Consider the following 27,196-nt stretch of genomic DNA (forward strand, 5'->3'; position numbering starts at 1 on the left):
CTGTACAGTGCAAGACATAAAAATTAGTGATAATAAAAAATAAATGTAAATAAATACATATATAAATAAATGTGAAAAAGTGGAATAGCGAGGTAATGTTCATGGACCGTTCAGAAATCTAACAGTGGAGTGGAAGAAGCTGTACTTAAATCATCAAGGGTAAATCAGGCTCCTCAATGTTAGTAATAGGACAAGGAGGAGTCCTGAATGGTGACGGTCCTGAGTAACAACACACACTGTCATTCTGCTTTGTCTTATCAGCAAATCCCCCCCCCTTTCCCAATCATTAAATATAGATATTGATTCACTAGGGCTGATCCCAGGGACAATGGAACTACCAGAAGTCTGAGAGGATGTACCTCAATGGGAATCATGTGGAATTCACTCATGCAGTTGCTGAAGGTTTAAACTCGCTTCGCAATGGGATGGCATCCAGAGGGCAGAATCAGAAGAGCAGAAAGCAGAGCTTCAGGCGGGGAATATGGGTCTGCCTTCATATTTTCTCACAATGTGGAAGGTTCAGATAAAAGGGAATTCTCGGCAGACAAAAAGGAGAAGGCAATAGTACAAGGTTAGCAATAACAAGTGTGTGCTTGGGAGGACTGGGCTGTAAAAGTAAGACATTGTTCAGAGTCTGAGGAATGGGGAGAAAACAAGATAAAATTCAATATTTTTTTTGTTGAATGCACACTGTATTTACAGTAGGATAGATGAGTTGATGCCACAAATAGAAATGAATGAGTATGATCAAACGGCCATTTCAGGGTCTGTGGCTGGGTAGTGTACATGCAAGGATATTACGCTTTTTGAAAGGACATGGAGGTAGAATAGTTCCATTAATTAAGAATGAGATCATTGCAGTGGGGAGTAACAATAGAGGCTCAGAATCTCAAAATGCAGAATCAGCTTGAGATGAGAAACAGTAAGGCCAAGAAAGCTCAGGAGTCAATCAAGCAGAGTCGTGTCTGACAAATTTGCTGGGTAACTCTGAAGGTATTTGAATACATGTCACAGGAAAGATTACTACACAAGATACAAGCCTACCTGAGGTTGGGGGTAATATATTGCTGTAGTGTAAATGGACTCAAGATGAATGGGTCATTTTTGGATCAGCATTCAGTAACTAGCACAACACCACAGGGATAAATACCAAGGCCTCAGCTAATACACTAATGGCTTGGATGAAGTGGTCATGTATACAGTGAATAGATTTGCTACTGATATAAACAGGGAAGCTCACAAGTTGTGAAGACACAAGGAGTCTGCAAGACTTGCAGATAGGTTAACAGAGTGGACAGATGAGTATACATAAAAATTTGATAATATGGCATACAATTGTTCACAAGTCCTAATGGTCGGTCATCTGTTCCACTAATTAGCCTAGAATCTGATTTAGGGGTCCAGAGTAGAAGCAGTGTGTATGGCCAGAGTCAGGAAGCAGTGGCCATGGCTGGGATCTGGATTGTGAGACATGTCCATTCACTGGACACTTTATTAAGTATCTCCTGTACCTAATAAAGTGGCCACTGTGTGTTCGTGGCCGTCCACTTCAAAGTTTGACGTGTTGTGCACTCAGAGATGCTTCACTGCATAAAAGCTGCCCTAATGTGTTGTTTCCATCAGTTTTAAGCAGTGATAGTTTGTTTAAATGCATTAAGACATCTTTGTTGACTGTACTGACCTTGTAAGCAGTTGTGTTTTTTAGCTGTAACAGGCTGAAATGGGAATATTTAATTGTATCCATTGAGAGTACTACTGCTACTTCAATCACGCCTAGGTGCCCCAGAAGTAGGAGGTAGGAGGAAGTAGTAGGCACCCAGGCCTCTGTACCTCCTTCTGCAATTGGATCCTCGATTTCCTAACTGGAAGACTACAGTCTGTGCAGATTGGTTTTAACATTCACTCCTCGCTGACGATCAACACTGGCACATCTCAGGGGTGAGTGCTTAGCCCACTGCTCTACTCTCTGAATACACATGACTGTGCGGCTAGGCATAGCTCAGATACCTTCTACAAATTGTCATTCTCCTCCGACTTCTCATTTAGCAAGGTGTTTTCCCCAACACAGCTGCTGCTCACTGGATATTTTTTTTTGTTTCTTGCACCATTATTTGTAAAATCTAGAGACTGCTGTGTGTGAAAACCCCAGGAGAACCTCAGACGTACTGATGAAGCTACATCAGGAGAGTCGGTCAGGGACTGACTACACAGTTGAGTTCTGAACTTTGGTGCAAGATTGTGGCTGGAACGGAGAAGCCTTGGCCACTCTGTACCACCACGGACTCCAGGACAAACTAAAGTATGCCCTCACCTTGGGAGAGCCAACAGGAGATTTAGAGGTCCTCACCGACCAGTCTATCTGCCTTGACAATCATCTGGCAGAGCGTAAAAGGGGCTACATCATGAGGCCAAAGAGGGCTAGTCCAAGCCCGGACTCAATCCATTGCAGTTCCACCCCCTGAACTTAGACCATTACAGGTCTGTCTCCTGCTTGGGACTCTATTGAGCCCATGCAAATTGGTTACACGAGGTTCTCCATCGATGAGAGGTCCTGGCATTGGAATCCATATTGTTGCTATTACTGCAGGGATGCAGGTCACCTGAAGCGGTAAAGCCCGAAGCTGCAGCCACCCGGAGAACCACTAAGACTATCCACTATCGGGAGGACTTTGATGGTAGCAGTGACTACTCCCGATTCCATGGATTCTGGTTTTGTGCTGAAGGCAGAGTTCACCTGAGACAGGTGAAGGATATTGTGGACTCTGGACTTGGAACTGCTCATCAGCTCAACATACCACAGCTCGACAGAGTTGAGCCAGTCCATACTTGCAACTGTCTTGGATGGCCACCTGCTAGGTTCCGGGCAGGTCCAGCAACAGACTGTGGCTGTGTAGATGGGGATAGGGGATCATGTGGAAGACATTAGTTTCTGCATCATTGACTCACCACTCATACCCCTGATCCTTAGGCAGCCTTGGCTGTCCCACCAAAACCTATACGTGGATTGGAGAGAGGGTAGAATCATTACTTGGTCCAGTCATTGTAAGAGTGTATGTGTGCAGGATGAACCCCAAACTCTCTCAAGACCAATGGCCAGCAAGGGGACAGAACTCAGCATGAGATAACCTGAAATCTAAGGGATCCAGGTAACTCGTAAACACAGACCCTTGGAGCCTGTTCTCAGGGACTCAAGGATCATCTCATTGCCATCCCCTGAGGATACGATGGAGCTTAGTGAACTTAAGGAGAAGACTCAGATGTCATCACTGCCACCTAAGAAGTCTACCAAAGAGGGTTCAAAAGAACCTGCAACACCCAAGCCTTTCAAAGTTTCTCCAATATACAAGGACTTGGAAGAGGTCTTCGGGAAGGGAAAAGGCTTCCCTCACACCGTATATACAACTGTGCCATAGACCTTCTGCCTGGTGCTTGTCCTTCACATGGTCGATTGTACGTGCTCTCAGGTCCAGAGAGAAGCACAATGGAAGAATATATAAAGGAAGCTTATGCCATGGGATTCATTCAGCCCTCCACCTCACAAGCTGGCTTAAGTTTCTTCCTTGTACAAGGATGGGAGCCTGTATTGATTAAAAAGGATTAAATTGCATAACAGTCAAGAATCGTTACCTCCTTCTACATATGAGTACTGCCTTTGAGATTCTCCAAGGGGCAAGAGTATTCACTAAGAAAGATCTCCGGTGTGCAAACAATCTGATCCATAGGGAAGGCAATGAGTGGATGACTGCCTTTAACACACCAACAGGACACCACAAGAACCTGGTTATGCCCATCGGCCTTGCAAACGCTCCAGCAGTTTTTTGGGTTATTTTAACTGATGTGCTCCAGGATAGTCTCCATAAGTATGCCTTGGTCTGCTTGGATGATATCCTAATCTTCTTGAAGTCCATGCAGGAGCAAATCACTCACATCAGGAATATTTTAAACAGGCTTGGACCATGAACTTTATGTCAAGTTGGAGAAGTCTGAATTTTACTTGATGACCATTTCAGATTTGGCGTTTATCATCTCCAATGGCAATCTCAGATGGACCCTGCTAAGATCCAGGCAGTCAGAGATTGTCCACAATGACTCTGTGTCAAACAAGTGCAATGATTCCTGGGGTATATAAACTTCTACCAGACACATGCAAGGAACTTTAGCTTGATGACAGCTCTGCTGATGGTGCTAACTAAGAAATCCATGGGCCTTTTTGTCTGGACTACCAAAGCGGACACTACTTTTGCAGAACTTAAACAGTGGTTCACTACAGCTCCCATTTTGGTTTCTCCTAACCCAGACCTGCCTCAGACATCAGAATGGGGGAAGTGTTGTCTCAATGGCAAACTACACCCAAGTGTATTCTTCTCCAGGTGGCCATCCCTGGTGACATCAGGAGTCGGGAACTTCTTGTGGGTAAGTTATCTTTGGAGGAATGGCATCACTAACTCAAGGGGGCCAAGAACCCTTTTATCATTAGGATTGACCACAAGAACTTGGCTTATAATCAGGAGGCCTGGAGGTTGAATTCCAGACAGGCCAGGTGGTCTTTGTTTTTTAACCCCTTTATTTCATCCTGACCTATCAACCAGAGTCAAAGAACCAGAAGCCAGGTACCTTGTCCCATCAATTTGACGAACCTGAGCAAGAGCAGCAGCCTACCACCCCTTTGTCTCAAGCCAAGGTGGTAGCACAATTTTATTTGGAAATAAACACTCTTGTTTGCAAGGCCTAAGTGAAAGGGAGATTCCCAGGAATGGTTCTTCAGGTTGGCTATTCGACCCAAGTTCCACCCAGTCCTAGGTACTCCAGCAAGGGCATTCATTGAGAATGACCACTCACCCAGGGATTGGCAAGACCCTCAAGTTTATCAAGAGGAAGTATTGGTGGCCCGGAATGATGAAAGAGGTTTGGCAGTGCATGCCAGGAACAAGAAGCTCTGTACCTGACCTCAAGGGCTCCTCCATCCCTTACCTGTTCTGGAAAGGCCATGGGCACATGTCTCCATTGACTTTGTCACAGGTCTTCTGCCATTCAAGGGGAAGACTGTCATATTGGTAATTGTCATCAGTTCTTGAAAGCCTGCACCTCCATTGCCTTGGAGAAGCTGCCTTCTCCAACAGAACCGCAGCCAAGCTTGTCATGGACCAGGTCTTGAGGATCCATGGTGGACATTGACTCAGATTGTGGTCCTCAATTCACACCACACTTCTGGAGGGCACTCTGCAAGCTGATCGGGGCAACAGTAAGTCCTTACTCTGAGCTTCACCTGCAGTCCAATAGCCAGATGGAGCAGACCAACCAAGATTTTGAATATACCCTAAGATGCCTGTTCTCAGAAAGACCTGATGAAAGGTGCAGCCATTTGATGCGGGCAGAGGTCACCCACAATACCTTACAGCATTAGGCACATGGGATGTCACTCTTTGAGTGCCAGTTTACTTACCCTCTGCTGCTCTATCTGTTGGGGTCCCTGCAGTCAAAAATCTTGTCCAAAACTTCAAGCAAAAATGGAGTAGGGCAAGAGAGATTTTGTTGGCCTCTACCTGAAAGGAAGAGACCAAGACAAACTGAAGGAGAAGACAGGGGTCCACTTTGCACCCTGGGCATCAGATCTGGCTGTCCATTCATGACTTTCCTCTCTAAGTGAAATCTAGAAAGTTGGCGCCCAAGTTCATTGGACCCTTCAAAGTCCTGAGGAAAGTAAACCTGGTGGCTTACACCTTGCAGCTCCTCAAGACCCTAAAGGTTAATCCCACCTTCTACATCTCTAAATTAAAACCTGTCTCCACCAGCCCCTTAGACCAACCACCATCAGCCCTGCCACCACCCAGGTTTACCAATGGGGAACAGATCTTTACATTGAGAAGACTTTTGGACTCATATGCTCTTTGGGGTGTTCGGCAATACCACATGGACTGGGAAGGATTCAGACCTGAGGAAAGGTTCAGGGTCCCTGAAAGAATTATCTTGGATCTGGCTCTCATCCACGACTACTATCACTATCTCTCGGAGCACCCAGAGCCATCAAGAGTTTGCCAAAGGAGAGGGGGTCCTGTTGCAAGATGCTACCAACTGTGCCAGATACCAAGATTCAGACACTCTAACTCTCTGGAGTATGGACAGCCGGCGCGGACTCTCCTCAACAAGGATTCTCATCACAGTAGATGAATGGCTGCCAGTTTTACCGCTATTTGGCATCAGAGCTAGAAAGATAGTCAACATATAAAAAGGTTATGGGCAGTACAAATGAAGACTCCAAGAACATTTAGCAAAAAAGAAATTATTTCCTGAAGTCCATTCCCTCCAGTTTGCATACAGTTTGCATACAATTTGTATAGTGCAGACCCCACAAATTACACAAGAAATAAGAACTATATTTTTCACTACATTCTTTAAAGAAATAGTAAGTAGGGCAATAGGTCGAATATTGCCAAGGCACTTGATTCACGCCACTATAGTAGGTGGGCAGCAACCACAGTCATCATTTCGGGCCAAGACCCTTCTTGAGTCTGAAGAATGATCTCAGCCTGAAACTTCGACTGTTTACTTTTTTCCTTTGATGTTGCCTGACTTGCTGAGTTGCTCCATCGTTTTGTGTGTGTTGCTCTGGATCTCCAGCATCAGCAGATTTTCTCGTGTTCACTGGATCTTACTTGCACCCTGGGCTCCGATAAGATAATACTGCCACCTGACTGATGCTACTTTGCCAGCCTAGAGAACGTGTGTATTCCAGCTCTTTAAATAAGGTAGATTATTGTAGTCCACATCGTGGATCATCAGAGAATTAAAAGTACATAATAGAAATTGCATTTAACGTTGGGTTTAATAGCTCTCACTGCACAGCACCGATCACTCTTCCCTTTGCTATTAATCTGTTGTGAGCCTTAAAAAGGCAAGCCTCATTAAATGGATATTCTTCAGAATGACAGTGTTGTTGGGCCTCAGGGGCCTCTCCTGTTTTCTGTCGATATAAAATGATTTAGGCTGAAGCACAGGAGAAATGCTGTAATGGTTGCTGATGAAATCAAATCGGAGCATTTCTCAAATGGTGAGGGGAATGCAGAGAGCTGCAGGATAATGCAGGCAGACTGTGTCGATGGATGGTACAAGCAGGCTGATGTATGAAGAGGTATCAGTGATGGTAACTATCTTGTAAGACTTTTACCTGAGGAGTGGAACAGAATAATCAAGGTTCGCCAATACTTGAAACTTAAAGGAAGAGGGATAGTAGCAAGGGTGATAAAACAATATGCTGCACCAGGCTGTCTGATACTCCTATTGTGACCATTATCCATCCCATTTCATGCCCATCATAGAAATATAGAAAACCTACAGCACAATACAAGTCCATCAGCGCATAAAGCTGTGCCGAACATGTCCTTACCTTAGAAATTACCTGGGGTTCCCCATAGCCTTCTATTTTTCTGAGCTCCATGTACCTCTCCAGGAGTCTCTTAAAAGACCCTATCGTTTCCGCCTCCACCACCGTCGCCGGCAGCCCATTCCACTCACTCACCATTCTCTGCGTAAAAAGCTTACCCCTAATATCTCCTCTGTGCCTGCTTCCAAGCACCTTAAAATTGTGCCTCTTGTACTAGCCACTTCAGCCCTGGGAAAAAGCCTCTGACTATCCATATGATCAATACCTCTCATCATCTTATACACCTCTATCAGGTCACTTCTCATCCTCTGTCACTCCAAGGAAAAAAAGCCAAGTTCACTCAACTAGCTTTCAACTAGATTTCATAAGGCATGCTCCCCAATCCAGGCAACATCCTTGTAAATCTCCTCTGCATCCTTTCTATGGTTTCCACATCCTTCCTATAGTGAGGTGAACAGAACTGAGCACAGTACTCCAAGTGGGGTCTGACCAGAGTCCTATATAGCTGCAACATTACCTCTCAGCTCCTAAACTCAGTCCCATGATTTATGAAGGCCAGTGCACTGTATGCCTTCTTAACCACACAGTCAACCTGCACAGCAGATTTGAGCTTCCTATGGATTCGGACCCCAAGATCCCTCTGATCCTTCACACCGCCAAAAGTCTTACCATTAATACTACATTCTGCCATCATATTTGACCTACCAAAATGAGCCACCTCACACTTGTCTGAGTTGAACTCCATCTGCCACTTCTCAGCCCAGTTTTGCATGATCTCAATGTCCCCCTGTAACCTCTGACAGCCCTCCACACTATCCACAACATCCCCAAGCTTTGTGTCATCAGCAAATTTACTAACCCATCCCTCCACTTCCTCATCCAGGTCATTTATAAAAATCATGAAGAGTAGGGGTCCCAGAACAGATCCCTGAGGCACATCACTGGTCACCGACCTCCATGCAGAATTTGACCTGTTTACAACCACTCTTTGCCTTTTGTGGGTAAGCCATTTCTGGATCCACAAAGCAATATCTCCTTGGATCCCATATCTCTTTAATTTCTCAATAAGCTTTGTATGGGTACCTTGTAAAATGCTTTGCTGAAATCCATATACACTACATCAATGTATCTACCTTCATCAATGTATTTAGTCACATCCTCAAAAAAATTCAATCAGACCCGTAAGGCATGACTTGCCTTTCACAAAGCTATGCTGACTATTTCTAATATTATGCATCTCCAAATGTTCATAATTCCTGCCTGTCAGGATCTTCTCCATCAATTTACCAACCACTGAGGTAAGACTCACTGGTCTATAAATCCCTGGGCTATCTCTACTACCTTTCTTGAATAATGAAACAAAATCTGCAACCCTCCAATCCTCTGGAACATCTCCCATCATCATTGATGATGCAAAGATCATTGCCAGAGGCTCAACAATCTCCTCCCTCGCCTCCCACAGTAGCCTGGGGTACATCTCGTCCGGTCCCAGTGACTTATCCAACTTGATGCTTTCCAAAAGCTCTAGCACATCCTCTTTCTTAATATCTACATTCTCAAGCTTGTTAGTCTACTTCAAGTCATCACTACAATCACCAAGATCCTTTTCCATAGGGAATACTGAAGTAAATTATTCATTAGGTACGTCTGCTATTTCCTCTGGTTCCATACACACTTTCCCACTGTCACACTTGATAGGTCCTATTCTTTCATGTCTTATCCTCTTGCTCTTCACATACTTGTAGAATGCCTTGGAGTTTTCCTTAATCCTGCTCGCCAAGGCCTTCTCATAGCCCTTTCTGGCTCTCCTAATTTCCTTCTTAAGCTCCTTCCTGTTAGCCTTATAATCTTCTAGATCTCTAACATTACCATCTCTCTGAACCTTTTGTAAGCTTTTCTTTTCTTCTTGACTAGCTTTATTACAGCCTTTGTACACCACGGTTCCTGTACCCTACCATAACTTCCCTGTCTCATTGGGAGATACCTATGCAGAACTCCATGCAAATATCCCCTGAACATTTGCCATATCTCTTCAGTACATTTCCCTGAGAACATCTGTTTCCAATTTATGCTTCCAAGTTCCTGCCTGATAGCCTCATATTTCCCCTTACACCAATGATGTGGAAGACTTATCTGGGTGACCCTCCAGATTTACTGTGTACCAAGGACTGGTTCATTGTTGGCCAGGCTTCAAGTAGGGCTCAAGTTCAAAGTTAACACAAGTTGCTTTTCAAAAATCTAAGGATGTTAAGAAAGTATTACTGTTTTTCATTCTTTTATGGACTATGAATGCTGTTGTCAAAGCCAGTATATATTGTGCATTTGTAATTGCCCCAGAAATGACCTGAAGTGATGGTTAAGAGACAACCAGAATGCTTCTAGAGTCACATCTCGGTTAGATATAGTAAAGGTGGCAGATTCTCCACTCTGATGAACACTGTTGTATGTAATAGGGTTTACTTCTAGTGATCTGCTATTTGTTTCTATTTCTGAGATTAGCTTTATTTTAATTTCAGTTTAATTTAATAACCCAATTTTCAAATCTCTAGATTGATGTCCCAGAAGTCTGTCTGCTAGCCGAGTAAATTAGCTAATAAGTTATTGAAGTAATTAATTGAATATAAAAAAGCTAATACAGTATAACAAAGCTGATACACTTTAAAACTTTCAAGTAATTAATAAGAGAAAAATGAAATAAAATAATTCAAAATAACTAAATTAGGTTTTGCAGTTTCCATAAACCATCACCCTGCATTTCTCACTGAAATTAGATGGGCTTGAGCTTCACTGTCTATCTGACATGCTGCTACTTACAAGACGTGGTTTCTCACAAGCAAAACAATGGGGAAATCACAGTGAGTTCAGCACAGCTGTTGAGTATTGCTACTTATTAAGGGATCAGAGGCAGAGAGTTTCAGTACTGTTAAATTCCTTGGCATTATCACGTCAGAAGACTTGACCTGGAATCAGTGCACAAGTACCATCACAAAGAAGGCACAATGGCGCCTCTACTTTCTCAGAAGTTTGTATAGATTTGGCATGTCATCTAAAACTTTGACGAACCCTCTATTGATGCAGCATGGATAGTATCCTAACTGGTTGCATCATGACCTGGAACTGAGAAGTGTGTAGACCAGTTCATCACAAGCAAAGCCCCCTCCACCATTTAGCACATTTACAAGGATCAGTGCCACAAGAAAGCAGCATCCATTATCAAGGATCCCCAGCATCTAGACCATGCTCTGTTCTTACTACTATCATCAGGCAGGACACAGAGAAAGAACCTGAGATTCCCTGCTGCCAGATTCAGGAATAGTTATTCCTTCACAACCATCAAGCTCCTGAACCAACATGAATAACTTTGCTCACTTCAACTCTGAACTGATTCCATAACCTATAGACCCATGTTCAAGGACTCTGCGACTCATGTTCTCAGAATTACTTATGCATGTATTTATTCAGTTAAGCATTTATTATTTATTTTTGCATTAATTATCTTTTGTACATTTGTCAGTCTGTGTTTATTTCTAGTTTTACATAAATTCTATTGTTTGTTAAATTTTCCTGTGAATGTCAGGGTTGTATATGATGACATATATGTACTTTGATTGCAAATATACTTTGACTTTGAATTTGCATTGGGACATGGGAGCTCAGAGTTAGAGTGAACTGATGTAATTAGTTTAGCACAGCTTTACATGCACACTAAACACAGACGGCCAGGACAGACCTGTAGATTTGGAAGACTGATTCTATCAGTTTACTCCATCCCTAGACTCCAGTTTCCTGGGCTAAATGCTAAAATGTGATTTGAATCACCATCAGGATTCAGCCATTTCTGGTTTGGCATTTTACACTGTGGCCACTCTATTAGGTACACCTTTAGTCCTGCCCCTTTACTGCAAACACCAAATTAGCCATTTGAGTTCAAAATTCAAGTTCAAAGTAAAATTGTTATCAAAGTAAATATATGTTACCATATACAACCATGAGATTTATTGTCTTGTGGGTATACTCAGTAAATCCAAGAATCATATTAGAATCAATGAAAGACAGCACCCAGTGTGGACAAACATCCAATGTGCAAAAGACAACAAACTGTGCAAATACAAAATTTTAAAAAAGAAAGAAGTAATAGTAATAAATAAATTAGCAATAAATATCAAGAACATGAGATGAAGAGTCCCTGAAAGTGAGTCCATTGGTTATGGGAACAGCTCAGTGACAGGGCAAGTGAAGTTATCCCCTTTCATTCAAGAGCCTGAAGGTTGAAGTATTCCTCAACCTAGTGGTGGGAGTCTTGTATCTTCTTCCTGATGGCATCAGTGAGAAGAGAACATGTTCTGGGTGATGGGGGACCCTGACAATGGATGCTGCTTTTCTGTAACAGCGCTCCATATAGACGTGGCAGCATCTCAATGCATAAAAGCAAGTAAACATGGTAAAGAGATTCAGTTGTTGTTCAGAACAAATATCAGAATGGGGAAGAAATGTGATCTAAGTGACTTTGAATGATTGTTAGTGCCAGAGGGGGTGGATGAAATATCTCATAAACTTCTGATCTCCTGGAATTTATTTTATTTTATTATTTTTTATTTACACACAACTTTCTCTAGTTTATGGAGAATGGTGCAAAAAACAAAAAAAAATCTAGTGAGTGGCAGTTCTCTGGGTAAAAACACCTTGTTAATGAGAGAGGTCAGAGGAGAATGGCCAGACTGGTTCAAGCAGACAGGAATGTGACAGGAATGTAACTCAAATAGCCAGGCGTAATGACAGCGTTGTGAAGAAGAGCATCTCTGAAGGCACAACATGTCAAACCTTGAAGTGGATGGGCTACAGCAGCAAAAGACCAGGAACATACACTCAGTGGCAACTTTATTAGGTACCTCCTGTAGTATGAGGGTGTATTATAAACCAACTAATATGATGCCAGCCATCAAACTTACAGAGAAACCCATTTTTATCTCTGTAAGTTGAAGTGATATGAAAATTAGGAGAGGTGCCAAGCCAAATGTTGAACTGGCAACCTCAGTGCTCAGAATCACAATTTACATAATTTAATAGCAAATCAAAGTAGTGATGCATAAATCCTGTAAAATCAACCCAAAGCAAAACACTACTAAAGCTGGATATCTGAAATAAGAACATAGTACGCTGATCATACAGCATCTGTGGATGGAGAAATAGAATTCTCATTTCAGACTGATGGCCTTTCACCAGAACCAGAATGAGTGAGCATTATAATTGTATCTTTGACATTTATTTCATTTTCTGGGAAGCGCAATTTTGATGATGAATTTTGATGTCTTTATTTAACCTTTGCAACTTTAAGCAAATCTCAGACTCTATTAAAGCTATTGCCCCTAAAGTAATATCCCTGTTGCTATTTGTTTTAAAATGTTACACATTGCTGTTGTGTTGAGCAAACCAAGCTGAGATGGGGTCCAGAGTTGACCCCATCTAATGCTGCTAATGAGAGAGAGAGAGAGAAGAAGAGGGGGAGGCATCCAGTGTAGATGAGAGAGAGAGAGAGAGAGAGAGATATGATTTAATATTATGGTTCCTTGGCTGATTGTTTACCTTTGCTCCAAGGACACTTTCTTTGCCTGCTTGTTGGAATTCTTGCTGAGACAGCAAGGCAGAACCTGGTGATGGACAGCCTGATGGATGACCAGTGCCCTGCAAGGGGAGATAAAAAGCAGGTCTGTGAAGACACAAGCAGAGACACCACAGGACATTAAAAGAGTGTTGTGCACCCACGTGAAGGTGGGAGGTTGGAGGATCGATTCAGGGAATTGATCAGTGGCTCACAGTGTGTGAAGGTGCAACTGGTGGGGACTTGGTTGTGTGTCCACCCTTGTCTGGGTGACAGGTCTACCACTGAAGAATGGTCACATAGGGTCACAGTCGGTGACCATAATAGGACAGGAAGACAACAAAAGGTTTGACAGTAATGGTATCACCTCTCTTTCTCTCTCTCCAACATTACACCAGCAACCACCTCGACCTAAGCTAAACTGATAAACTGAACTCTTCGGCATCATAAGACTATCCATTTACCCCTAGATTTTGAAAGAGCTTGGTTTTGATTTCTATTTCCACACTTCCGTATATATCATTGCTAACCTGTTTCATATATTGGCATTTTTATAGTACTGTATTACTTAGTTTACTAATAAACACTATTAGTTACAGTAATACCAGACTCCACCATGTATTCCATTTCTGCTGGCAGACTGTGGGGAGAGTTTTAGTGTTAGTCAGGAGATTAGGTTGGTACCTCCATTTGAGGAGACGGAAATTGATCGGTACTTCCTACATTTTGAAAAAGTGTCTGTGAATCAGAAGTTGCCGAGAGATAAGTGGGTTGTGTTGTTACAAAGTGTATTTAAAGGCTCAACAAGTGTATGCGGCATTGTCTGCAGAAGTTGCAAATGATTATGATGAAGCAAAAGCAGGTTATAATTAGGATTTACGAGTTGGTGCCCAAGGCATATAGACAAAAGTTCAGAGACTCAAGGAAGCAGTGGAATCAAACATTTACGGAGTTTACATTTGAGAAGAGTGTGTACTTTGATCATTGGTGAGCTGCAGAAAAGGTGGATGAAGATTTTGACCACCTGAGGGAGTTGATCCTAATCCAAAAGTTGTGTCCTGGATAACATCCGGACATACCTAAATGAGAAGGAGATTAAGACCCTATCAGAATCTGCTAAGTTAGCAGATGAATATGCCTTAACTCACAAGGTAAAGTTTTCTCTGAGTAAGAGCTACCAGAGGTGGTAGAGAGAGTCCACTGGCTAAGTCAGAGAGTAAGCTGGGAACTAGCAGAAAGGGTAAGGAGGAGGAGAAGCAGTCTGGAGGGAAGTTCCCCAGTTTTACTAATAAACACTATTATTTACAGTAATACCAGACTCCAACGTGTATTCCATTTCCGCTGGTTCGGTAACCCAGTCACGGGGTACATGACACTGTGTTTATTGAGTACTTTCCATTAATATTGGATCCAGTTTCTATCACAATCTGAATGGAATTCAATGAACCAGACTGATGAAATTAAAACTTAGCCAACTTGTACATGATCTGCAGCTAATTTCAATTCATAGTCTGTAAAAGTTCAGATCTTTCTTAAAACAGACCAGGAAAACAGGTTAAAACTGAGATTTGACAACTTGTAGCTGCTGGAATCTGGAGCAACAAACAATGTGTTGGAAAAAATCAGTCAGTCAGACAGAATCTGTTATGCATGATTCTTGATGCAGCATTTCAACCTGAAACATTGACATTTTCTTTCTCCTGACAAATGCTGCTCAACCAGCTAAATTCCTCCAGCAGATTGTTTCTTGCTTAGAATTGAGATTCTACTGATTATACTGGCATAGGAAGGCTCATCAATCTTCAAAAAAGCACTGAGAAGCTTTATAAAAAAATATTTGTCAAAAATATTCTGAACATGTGTATGTTTATTAAATGAGTCAGCATGTTGCTTGTGAGCAATTTTCATTTCTGTTACTGTATGGGTCATTTTAATACACAGTAGAGTTTTAGAGTGTACTTGTGAGCTCATGATTCCACAGGCTTGTGACACAAAACAAGAAGGCCAGCACTGAAGCCATGGTTTAAGGATTGATTTGCTAGCACAAAGATCTATCTAAAGCAAGGGTTCCCAACAAGGGGTCCACAGTACTGGTCCATGGCACAAACAAAGTTGGGAACCCCTGATTTAAAACAAAAATAAAGCAAAACATAAAAGGTAGATCAGCCATGATCAATGAATAACAAAGCAAGGTCAAGGACAGAAAGTCTACTCTTGTGGTGGGTACAGACATAGAGGCATTCAAGTAGGTATATAAGCAAGCAGGAAATAGAGGGATATGAACCATGTGCAGGCAGATTGGCACAAGCATAGTGGGCCAAAGTGCTTGCTCTTCTCTTTATACTGTCCTTTGGTGTCCAGTTGACTTGATTACATTTTTTTCTTGTGACTGGGAAACATGAACTGGGTCTTTCGATAGTTTTAACAGGAAATTGTTACACCTTCTTATCTCTAAATCTATTATTATGGATCTTGTACCAAGGAGTACAGAGTATGCAAATCTATACACATGGAGCCTAGTCAAGAGCAGGAAGATGGATTCAGTCATCCAGGATAAGGTTACATCAATGAGAAAAAAGTACCTCTTGACATCTATGGGACACTGCACATCACAAAACAGATAATTGGACCCTTGAATTAGCAACTACTGCAATAAATAACATGGAGGTAAAAGAAGGAATATTGTGGAATCTGTTTGACTTGAATGTTGAAAATTGGTAGTTTTATAGGCAATTACAGGCTATAGCTGAGTTATAAGCATCCATAGTGTGATATACATATATATATATATATATATATACAATATGTATTGATTTGCTTCTTGTTGTGTACTCAACTCAAGTCAAAACCATCTGATTTAGCCAATGTTCAAAATCTCTTGCAACAGAAGATGAATTACTTCATAAAACTAGAGCAAATTGTATTGTGGAACAGGTTGACAGAACATAAATATTCAAAGCAAATTCTTTTCATCCTTATGCTTGCTCTTGATATCTTTGTGCTGCTTTTAGATCAATTCCTCTACTGCACTAAGTTTACTTACTTTCATTGTTCTTATGAAGGGATTAAGGGAAGGATTTGTGCTTATTTTCAATCATATCCAAGAATGGACTTGCTTACTTCTTCTCATTGAAGCCCAAAAGATTTAAATTCTTTGTTAAAGTCAATAAGATAACAAAATTCCCTAATTGTTTAAATATTCAGAGAGCAATTATTGCATAATGCTTGAGCTAATTATCCACATCATTGAGTATAATTTCTTTTGTGAATTCTAGCTACGGATTGCATAATCACTGCAATTGCCAAGAAATATCTTGTGAATTACTTTTGATAAAACCATTAACTTTTAACTTTTCAGTAGTTTGAGCGGATTTTTAAAATAGTGTTTGAAAGTTTATAAATACAAGAAACATTCAGTAACATTAAAATCTTTAGAAGCTTTGAAAGTGGCCTAAGCTTTGAGTGGAGCTCAGTCCCATGTTAATGCTTTTCTCAGCTGTTTTGTGTGCAAGAACTGTACGGCCATATGATTTGAGTGAAAACCTCACTGCAGTGTAGCCTGTCTTAGCAAGACAACACAATTGGATTCTTTTGGCAGTAATGTGAGATTGGAGTTTCTGTGCTAGATTTCAGACCTCTTTTCTTTGCTTTGGTCACAGTTTCATGTCATTAAAGAACTAGGTAGCCTTTTTATTCCTCTCAGTATTGCAAGAAGCCCAACTCATTTTTATATAGAAATTTGCTTTCTATTTATTCTTCTGCTCTGCAGGTCTGTAAACAATTCTAATGAAAGGCCGGTCACCCGAAACATCTGCTCTCAATTTTTTTTTGTTAATTTCATTTTTTACCAAACATTCAGATATATATTTCTACCATAGCCTGTTTATTCCCATTCTATTTTTGTAGAGCTGAATTATTTCTGCCTTCCCTAGTCTTGTGCCATTCTTTCATGTTTCCTTGTTCTTGCACTCTTGATTTTTCCCTATTTGTCTGATTTTAACTTTGACTGGTTCTGTGGCGAGGGTTGGAGCAGGGCAACTTCAATATCCCTGTCTGAATTGTACTAAACCTGACAAACATGTTAAAGTGTCCTCAGTTATTGGCAGTTTGTGCTAGTGTTCCAATGTAAAGACTGACCAATATGTCTAATCCACTAAAAGTAAAATACAACTATGATAAGTTCCATTTCTTACAGTTGACAGGATATCCATGACCACAGTATAACCCATGGCCATTCTGAGAAAGCCTAGCAGTGCCTCTGCCTCTTCAGGAGGCAAAATAAATTTGGCATGTCCCTGTCGACCCTTAAGGTTCTCCTTCACCTTGTCTGCTAAAGCAACTTCATGTTTTCTTCTAGCCCTCATTTCGTTCTTAAGTGTTCTCTTGCATTTCTTATTGTCTTTAACTAGCCTGTCTGTTCTGCCCACTTAAACTGCACCTGTCTTAGTTTTACTCACCCAGCCAAATTGTCTAAATCACAATATAGCTTCTCTGTGTCCTCTTCATAGTTTTCATTTTCCCATCCACGAGAACACGAGAATGCAAAAACATAGGAGTTGGAGTAGGCCATTCAGCTCCTCAAGCCTGTCCCACCTTTCAATATGATCATGGCAGATAGCTCCCCATTACCCTCAATTCCTTGATCTTTCAAATTTTATGTTTTTTTCACCTTATCTATCTTTCACCAGCATCAGGAGGACAGAATTCAGAGATCCACCACTCTGTAAGAGAATAAATTTCCAGGCACCTTAGTTCTAAATAACTGGCCCCTTTGTATAGTTTCCTTGTGTGCAGATCTCTATTGCTAGAAATATCCAATCAACACCCCCACCCCTCAGCTTATGATCTTACATACTGTATTTGAGTAAGGTCACCCATTATTCTTCTGCACTAGTGGAGTGCAGCAGGATCAGTGCTTAAGCACCAGACACTCACTATTATTTATTATTTATTGATTGGTTGAGGTACAGGGCAGAATAGGCCTTTCTGGCCCTTCAAGCCACACTACTCAGCAATTCTCCGATTTATTCATAGCCTAAGTACAGGACAATTTACAATGACCAATTAACCTAGATCTATAATTTAGACTAGGAAACTAACCTTAGTATCTCTAAATCTGGATATGATGCAAATCTGGTGCAAGAGACAGTGGTAGCCAGGCCAAGAGAAACTAGCCAGTTGCATTTATATTCTGTGGAGTGCAGAGGCATAACAGGCGACCTTATTCAAATGTTTAAGATCACAAGTTAGGCTTATTGGATAAATGTTGTTATTTCTAATAATGAAGAGTCACTAATCAAAAAGACATCTGAAAATCCGCATGTACTGCATTCACAGGTTCTCCTACATTTATTTTACCCATTACATCTTCAAAAAGCTTCAGTGGACTTGTTAAGTATGATTGCCCTTTTATAAACCCATACTAATGTTATCCAACTTGGGAAACTTGCGATCTCCTCTTCGTACTCCACAGATTTTAAGCATAGATCATGCGTGTTACAATCGAGTGTCAAGGTGAGAGGGAAGCCAGGGAGTCCATATATATGGAGATTCTTTGGAACTCGTTGGCTGGGCCTCATTTCTGTAAATGACTCACTTTGATCCCAACCACATTCACCCTCTGATCAACAGGTAACAACCGAGATTTGGTTGCAGAGTGCTTCCTTTAGGGACCTAGATAGACAGCAGTAGTAATAGGAACAGAATATCTTCAAGTCAAGTCAAGTCACTTTTATAGAATATGACCAAAGTAACATGTGGATCCAAAGTAAGGGAACACTGAATCTTCCTTGGGATTGCCAAAGGAATTCCTCCTGTCTCTTGAGAACACCCAACCTAAACAAAGAGTTGGCTGAGAGGGGAGACTGCAGTAGGCCAAAACACTACTGTGAGAGCTGGTTGTGTGAACTTCTCTGAGGATTACAAAGCATTTTGTTGATGATATTTCTGCCAGAGTTGCATGATAAATCATAAACTTACACCAAAGTCCTACTAACAATTACTTTCATGGAAACTGAACTCAAAAAGCAAGATTTCTTTTTAGATTGAATTGATTATGTCTTATTAATTAACAAAACACTTGCTAGATTTATAATACATCATGTTATTTCTTAATATTGTTATGCCTGCATGACTGCAATAAATAATTAAAGCTGGACAGCACTTGACATTTTTTTATATTTTAATAACCATGTTCTGATGAGCCAAGATCTTCTAGCGTACTTGCCTGAGCAGACAGAGTTCCTAAGATATCTTGGCCAATATCTTTGGATATACTGAGGCACTATTCATTACAGCGTTGTGCTCAGAGATGAATGAAAATTGACAGTTCTCTTTTTTATGTTGAGGTTCACAGCAGAGTGAATACCAAAGAAAACTCTACAGGGATTTAATGAAAGGCTACAATCGTTTGGAGCGCCCTGTACTGAACGACTCACAGTCTTTGGTTGTTGAGCTTGGAATAACATTTATACAGATAATTGATGTGGTGAGTCATAAATTAACAAGGTTTTTGTTTATGTTAGTATTTCAACTTCTGCCATGATATTTTGACTAGGCAACGACTATTTCTCAATACTATAGTTAATTGCGGCTGTCACCTGTCTTACATTGCGCAGTTTTCAATTCAGAAGATTATGAGTTCAAGCACTTCATGAGCATTTGAATAGAGATTTAACTATTTCAACCCAGTAATGCCAAGCTGTTGATTGCTCATAGACTATGCCTTTCTCCAGTACATTGATTAACCATATAACCATATAACAATCACAGCACGGAAACAGGCCATCTCGGCCCTCCTAGTCCGTGCTGATCTCTTAACCTCACCTAGTCCCACCTACCCGCACTCAGCCCATAACCCTCCACTCCTTTCCTGTCCATTTACCTATCCAATTTTACCTTAAATGACACAACTGAACTAGCCTCTACTACTTCTACAGGAAGCTCATTCCACACAGCTATCACTCTCTGAGTAAAGAAATACCCCCTCGTGTTTCCCTTAAACTTCTGCCCCCTAACTCTCAAATCATGTCCTCTCATTTGAATCTCCCCTACTCTCAATGGAAACAGCCTATTCACGTCAACTCTATCTATCCCTCTCAAAATTTTAAATACCTCGATCAAATCTCCCCTCAACCTTCTACGCTCCAATGAATAGAGACCTAACTTGTTCAACCTTTCTCTGTAACTTAAGTGCTGAAACCCAGGTAACATCCTAGTAAATCGTCTCTGCACTCTCTCTAATTTATTGATATCTTTACTCTTTGTACCAGCAAATTATAACCATTTTGCTTGACCAAACAAAGCAGTTTTATTGAACCTTAGTGTTCTATTACTGTACAACTGAAGCAATATGTTTATATATTTACATGGGCTGTGTTTCCTGATTGCTTGGATTAATCCAAGAAATAGATGGAATAAAACAGTCAGCCTTCTTGTTTCAGCTTCCAAGTAGTTTATCAGATTACTTCATTCCCATGAGTTCAGGGATACATTTCTTTGCACCCTAACCTGGCACTTAGCTTAGGGGATGAGTCCTTAATAATCAATCCTAATGTCCAGCTCCCAGTGATTGGGTCAGCAGAGCAATGACAGATTTCATCAGTGCAGCACATCTACCACAATCCTGCTGGCATTTCACCATCTGTTTGTTACTGAGGATCACGTCTCTCAGTTTTCCCCACGTGTGGCAGTTAGTTCACATGTCCTCTCTTAAGGAAAGCAAGTAGACAGTAACTGATCATGTGTCCCTTCTAGTCTCCAAGCAACCAATCCACAATATCATTGTTCCATAGTTATTATCATTACATCACATATGCTCAATGGTTTATGGCTGTTTTGAACTGATTATGTCTCTGTGCATTCTGTTTAAATTTGGTTATACATCTTGACTGGCCAGTATATATATCTTTCCTCTTATGCCAAATGTACTTTAAATGTGTGCCACATGCCATGTACAGTTCATGCGTTCCAGACAGTTGTCTACAGCAGTGATGTCTCCTTTTATCATCGGCCAAGTTCTTCCTTCAAGCAACCACAACGGAAATGGGTCAGAGATATTATTTTCAAATTGCTTTTAGAGATGATGGTACAATTTACCTCTGTTTAGGCCAGAATTCATTCACATTTGATAAATGTGGCAGCATAGAACTTGTCACTTATATTAGCTATTGTATGAATTCATTGAGTCATGAAGTAGAGAAATATTTACATCATCATTCTAAGTAGTAAATAATGTCATTTTGGGTTTTTTTTATCTAAGAGCAGGGGAAATAAAGGCAGGAAATCCACATCTGTAACATAATAGAATTTAACATGGCTTTAAAAGTTACTAATGTTTCAAATTTTAACAAAGGAAATTAGTAATGTACTGTATATGGAAAAGGTTGCCCATTCTTGACTGGGACAATGTACCGAAAAAACATTAAATAAATGACATTGAAATCTGGCCATGTTAATGGCAAGCATTTAAAGAAATAAGGCATAAATCACAAAGATAATACTTTAAAACATAATGCAAAAAAGAAAAAGCATCTGATTCTACAAGGCAAATTAAAAATCAAATTAAACCAAAGGATGTGGCTTATAAATTGCTAGAATTACAAAGGCATAAGGATTGGGAATTTAAGAGGAGATTAAGGTACCAGATTTCATATTTCACAGTCTGCCTGATGTCACTGGAATTGCACATGGCGAACAATGTAAACAAAGTTTAGACAAAATGAGTAAGGCAGATGAAATATCATGTCGAAATGTGTGAGGTTACCTGCTGTGTGCACAAAACATGAAGTGTTAGAGTAAGGGTAACATGGATGTTCAAAGAAATCTGTAACCAAGCTAGTGGAAAGCAAAAATCTAGGCCAACCAAGCAAATAGGAGATAAAATGGTTTTGAAGAAAATCTGAATGCAAGAGCAAGGAAATATCACTGTAATTGTGCAACAATTGTTCAACGTTGCACTTTTTTAAATTTAATGCCACACCTTGATCAACATACCACAGCAGATTCTTAATACTTGTGTATATATATGTGGTGAATAAAGCTGACCCTTGAAACCACACATGTGTAGTTTTGATCTTGTAATTTGTGGAAGGGTAGAAATTCCATAAAGGGAATGCAATGCAGGTTCACTTGATCAATTCCAATCCTGGTAGGTTTCCCACACAAGAACAAACTAAGTAGGCGAGACCTGTATTCTTCCGCATTAAGAATCAGAGGATAGCTCATTGAAATTTACAAAATTCTTAGAGGGCTTGATGGACTATTTATAGGGAGAATGTTTGTGTTGGCTGAAGAGTCTAGCAAGGGGTCACGGTCTCAGAATGTGGAATAGTCTGTTGATGAACCTTTGAAATTCTCTACCCAAAGAGAGCTGTGGAGTTTCAATCACTGAATTCATTCAAAATGGAGGTTGATACATTGGAGACAAAATGCTACGATCTGGACAAAAACATGCTGCTGGAAGAACTCAGTAGGTCAGCCAGCATCTGTGGAGGCAAGAAGACATTTTGGTTTGACACCCTGGCTCAATACTGAGGTACAGGGGAATTGGCTAGTACAAAGAGAGGAGGAAGGATGAGGCAGTCACTGACAAGTATTAGGTAGATCCAGATAAGGAGGAGTTGATGGCGAGTTGGAGCCAGATGGGGGGGGGGGGGCAGGGGGATGGATAATGTTAGCATTTGAGGCTGGGAGGTGATAGTAGAGACAAAGGGATGCAGGTTGTTTGGTTTCAAGGTTCACAGATTTCTGATCATTAGGGAATCCATTGAGGTTGATAATGCAGGTGAATGGTGCTGAGGGATAAGATCAGACAATCTGGAATGGTAGGGTTAGATGTCTTATAGCTCTTGTGTTCAACACAATATGATTGAGCACTATTCCTTCATTACAGGGCATATTTTCTGTATGACTGATTTTGTGAGAAATAAAAATTATGAATAACCATAAATAATAGTAATTTAATACTCTTTTAAACTATTGAGCACATATAACTTAGAAAATATACAACACAGAAACAGGCCTTTCAACCAATGATGTTGTTTAATTAAATTAATAATTACATGTCTAAGTGTCCCTTCTGCCTATGTCTATGAAGAAAGAAGAAGAAAGCCCTTAACTCTGAGTGGAATCATTGAGACACCATCAAGATGGTGTTTTTTTAGCAGGCTTTCTTACTTTTATGGGGCTGAGTTGCTAGCTCGATGCTCAACCCAGCATGGATGGAAAGCGTGCAAGGGGGCCGGTTAGATTCAAACTCGGGAGTCTGCACTCTGAAGTCCAGCGTTGATGCCACTACGCCACCAGCCGGCTCCTATGTCCATACCTCTGCATTATCTGCACATTTATGTTCCTGTCTACAAGCTGCTTAAACGCTTCTGTCGTATTTGCCTCTGCCACACCCCCGGCAGCCACCCATCAATTTCTGTGTGAAAAATTTGCTCTGCACATCCCCTGTGAGCTTCTTCCTTCTCACCTCAAATGGATGCCCTCTAATATTAGACAACCTTAGGAAAAGGGAGAATACTTCAATGTGTTCCTGATTTGTGCATTGTAGATGGTAGAACGACCTGGAGGAGTCAGCAGGTGAAACATTCCCAGTCTCGTGTAGCCATGTGTTGCCCGTCATACAACACACTCAGGTTGATAGTGGGAGACCAAGCAATGATAATATAAAGGGTGGATAATTAGACTCTTGTCAGAAATGCCAAGCACTTGTGTGGCACAAATGTTATTTGTTGCTTATCTTCCCTTGCTTGAATATTATCATCTGGGTTTTGCTGCAGGCAGGCATTGCTTCATTAACCATGGAGTCCATGTTGAAAGTGTAATCAACCGCAAGTTTCCTTCCTTCTAACCATAAATGAGAAAAGGTTATTGCTGAAGTAGCTGAAGATGGTTGGGTTGATGCACTACCTTGAGGAACTCCTGTAAACATGTCCTCAGGTTGAAAATACTGAGTTCTTACAGTAATAATCAACAAAGGTGGAGAAGTTTATCTTTCTATCTTATTGATTTTAGTTTTACAAGGTTTCTTTGATAACACGGTGGGTAAAAAGCTCTTTTGTAAACAAGGACAGACTAGGAATGGAATAATGGTTTCAAAGATACTCCTAGAAGCAAATGTCTGAGTAAAATCTGTAGAAGATTTTAAATGAATGTTTGATTCTTTCATTTTCTTTCAACAGATTAGTTTGTTTTTCATCATTGGGATTTCTTTTTCTATAACTGAACCAAGTCTCCAAAGAGGTTCTGAGCCAAACTGAGTATTGGTAAAGAAGATATTGCTAACTCAGTGCTAGCTCAGAATTTGATAAGACATTTATTTCATAATTTTCTCCAATGACTGAGATGAAAATAATAAAGCAGTCATTGGACTGATTGTATTCTTTGTAGATAGTTTAAAACTGGGCAACTTTTCACTTTAGTAAGATGTTATCTAGAAATAATAGATAAAGGTATCAGTCGGCAAGGACCAAGTATTCAGGCATTAATGTGAACTTCAAAACAATCCAAGCCAATTATTCAGGAATGATTTCAAACGAGAGCCTGTGTACTAAAACTCTCTTTTTTTTCCCTTCCAAATGCAATACATATATATTTGAAGAATAACTGACCATAATTCCATAAGACATAGGAGCAGAGTTAGGCTATCGGTCCACTGAGTCTAAGGTACCATTCAATCTCTGCTGATTTACCTATCCTCTCAACCCCATTCTCTTGCATTCTACCTGTAACTTTTGACACTTTTACTAATCAGGAATCAATCAACCTCCACTTTAAATACACTCAGCGAATGGCCTCCACAGCCTCCCCTGGCAATGAATTCCACAGATTCACCACCCTGTGCCAAAAGAAATTCCTCCTCAACTCTGTTTTTAAGTGATGTCCTTATTCTCTGAGGCTGTGCCCTGTGGTCTTAGACTGTCCATTATTGTAAAAATCCTCTGCATGTCCATGCTTACTAGGTATTCTAATTGTCATTGGGTATCAAGGAGATCCACCACCCATTCTTCTAAACTCCAGCAAGTACAGGACCAAAGTTATCAAATATACATTAACACTTCCATTACTGGGATTATTCTCAATCTTCATCTAGACCCTCTCCAATGCCAGCACATCCTTTCTTAGATATGGGGCCAAAACTGCTCAAAATACTCCGAGCAGTTTGACCAATGCCTTATAAAGCCTCAGCATTGCATTCTTGCTTCTATAATCTAGTCTTTTTTAAATTAATGCCAATATTGCATTTTCTTTCCTTACGACTGGCTGAATTTGCAGTTTAACCTTTAGGAAATCCTGTGTTAGGACTCTAATCTCTTTGTACCTCCAATTTCTGACACACTCTGCATTTAGAAAATAGTCTACACCTTTATTCCCTCTATCCAAAGTGCATGACCATACACTTCCCTACACTATATTTCATCTGCCTCTCATTTGCCCATTCTCCTCTTGTGGCAAAGTCCATCTGCAGACTCCATGCTTCTTCAACACTACCTCTGCCTTAATCTATCTCTGTTTCATCTGCAAACTTGGCCACAAATCCAACATCCATCATCCAAATTATTAACAGTTAACATGAAAAGTAGCAGACCCAAAAATCGATCCCTGCGGAACACCACTAGTCACTAACAGCCAACAAGGAAAGGGCCCCTTTATTCCCACCCTTTGTTTTCTGGCAGTCAGCCAATCTTCTGTCCCTGCTAGTGTCTTTCTTGTAATACCATGGGCTCTTATCTTATTTAGTAGACTCAGATGTAGCATCTTGTCAAAGGTCTAAGAAAACAATAATGATTGACTCTGGTTTGTTTATCCTGCATTATTCCTTCATAGAATTGTAACAAATTTGTCAGGCAAATTTCCTCTTAAGGAATCCATGCTGTCTTCAGACTATTTTATTATGTGCCCCAAATACCCCAAGACGTCATTCTTAATAATGGAATCTATTATCATGCTAACCACTGAAGTCACGCTAATGGGCCTATAATTTTGCCTCCCTCCTTTCTTAAAGACTGGAGTGACATTTGTATATTTCCAGTACTTTGGAGCCATCCTAGAGTCTAGTGATTCTTGAAAGATCTCCACAATGTCTCCACAATCTCTTCAGCTACCCCTTTCAGAGTGCTGGAGTATGATCTATCTGGTCCAGTTGACTTATCTACCTTCAGATCTTTCAGTTTCACAAGCACTTACTTCTTAGTAATAAGATAATATTGGAACAGAATTAGACCATTTGGCCCAATGGGTCTGCTCCACCCAGTTCATCATGGCTGATCCATTTCCATCCCAACACCAATCTCCTGCCTTCTCCCAGTATCCTATCCTGTCCTGTCTAGTCAAGAACCTCTCAGCCTTAAATATACCCAATGACGTGGCCTACACAGCTCCATGTGACAGTGATTCTTCAGATTCACCACTCTCTGGCTAAAAAACTTCATCAACTCTGTTGTAAATGGACTTCCCTCTAATTTCAGACTGTGTCCTGTGGACTTTGACTCTCCATCATAGGAAGCATCTACTCCACAGCTACTATGTATAGAGGCCTTTCAACATTCGATAGGTTTCAATGAGTTTCCCCCCTCATTCTTCTGTTTTCCTGTGAGTACAGGCCCAGAGCCATCAAGTGCTCCTCACATGATAAACCTTTCAATTCTGGAATCATTTTTGTGAACCTTTTTGAAACCCTCTCCATCCATTCTTAGATAAAAGGTCCATGTCTTACACAAGAACTCCCAAGTCCCTTTGCAACTCTGATATTTGAATTTCTTTCCTTTTAGATAATAGTCTGCACTTTTGTTTCTTTTACCAAAATGCACCATCATACATTTTCCAACACTGTATTCCATCTGCCACAATTTTGCCCATTCTTCCAATTTGTTTAAGTCTTTCTCCAATCACATTGTTTCCTTAGCACTACCTACCCCTTTACCTTACTCCTCCACCTATCTTCATATCATCCACAAACTTTGCCACCAATTCCATTGTCTAAATCATTGACAAACAATGTGAAAAGTATTAGTCCCAATGGGCCAGGCAGCATCCTGCTGTAGAATCTTGGCCCAAAACATCAACTGTATTCTTTTCCATAGATGCTGCCTGGCCTCTGAGTTCCTCCAACATTTTGTGTGTTTTGCTTGGATTTCCAGCATTTGCAGATTTTCTCACACTTCTGTGCAGCAGTCCCAATACTGACCCCCGAGTAAAGCCACTAGTCACTG

The 27,196-nt window shown here is 40.7% G+C and overlaps 1 protein-coding gene across 3 annotated transcripts in view; it reads left to right on the forward strand.

The window, feature by feature from the left end:
* The window catches only part of chrna8 (cholinergic receptor, nicotinic, alpha 8), a 362,783-nt gene that overhangs the window by 61,024 nt on the left and 274,563 nt on the right, over window positions 1-27,196 (forward strand). For 2 of the 3 annotated variants that reach the window (XM_059973863.1, XM_059973864.1), the window contains exons 1-2: window positions 12,782-12,799; window positions 19,336-19,467. In XM_059973863.1, coding sequence (XP_059829846.1) covers window positions 12,782-12,799; window positions 19,336-19,467 — 150 coding nt within the window. Of the gene's footprint in view, window positions 1-12,781; window positions 12,800-19,327; window positions 19,468-27,196 lie in introns of those variants that run through there. The other variant, XM_059973862.1, reaches the window with a different exon arrangement.

This window comes from Hypanus sabinus, chromosome 7 (assembly GCF_030144855.1).
Source record: "Hypanus sabinus isolate sHypSab1 chromosome 7, sHypSab1.hap1, whole genome shotgun sequence".
Classification (NCBI taxonomy): Eukaryota; Metazoa; Chordata; class Chondrichthyes; order Myliobatiformes; family Dasyatidae; genus Hypanus; species Hypanus sabinus.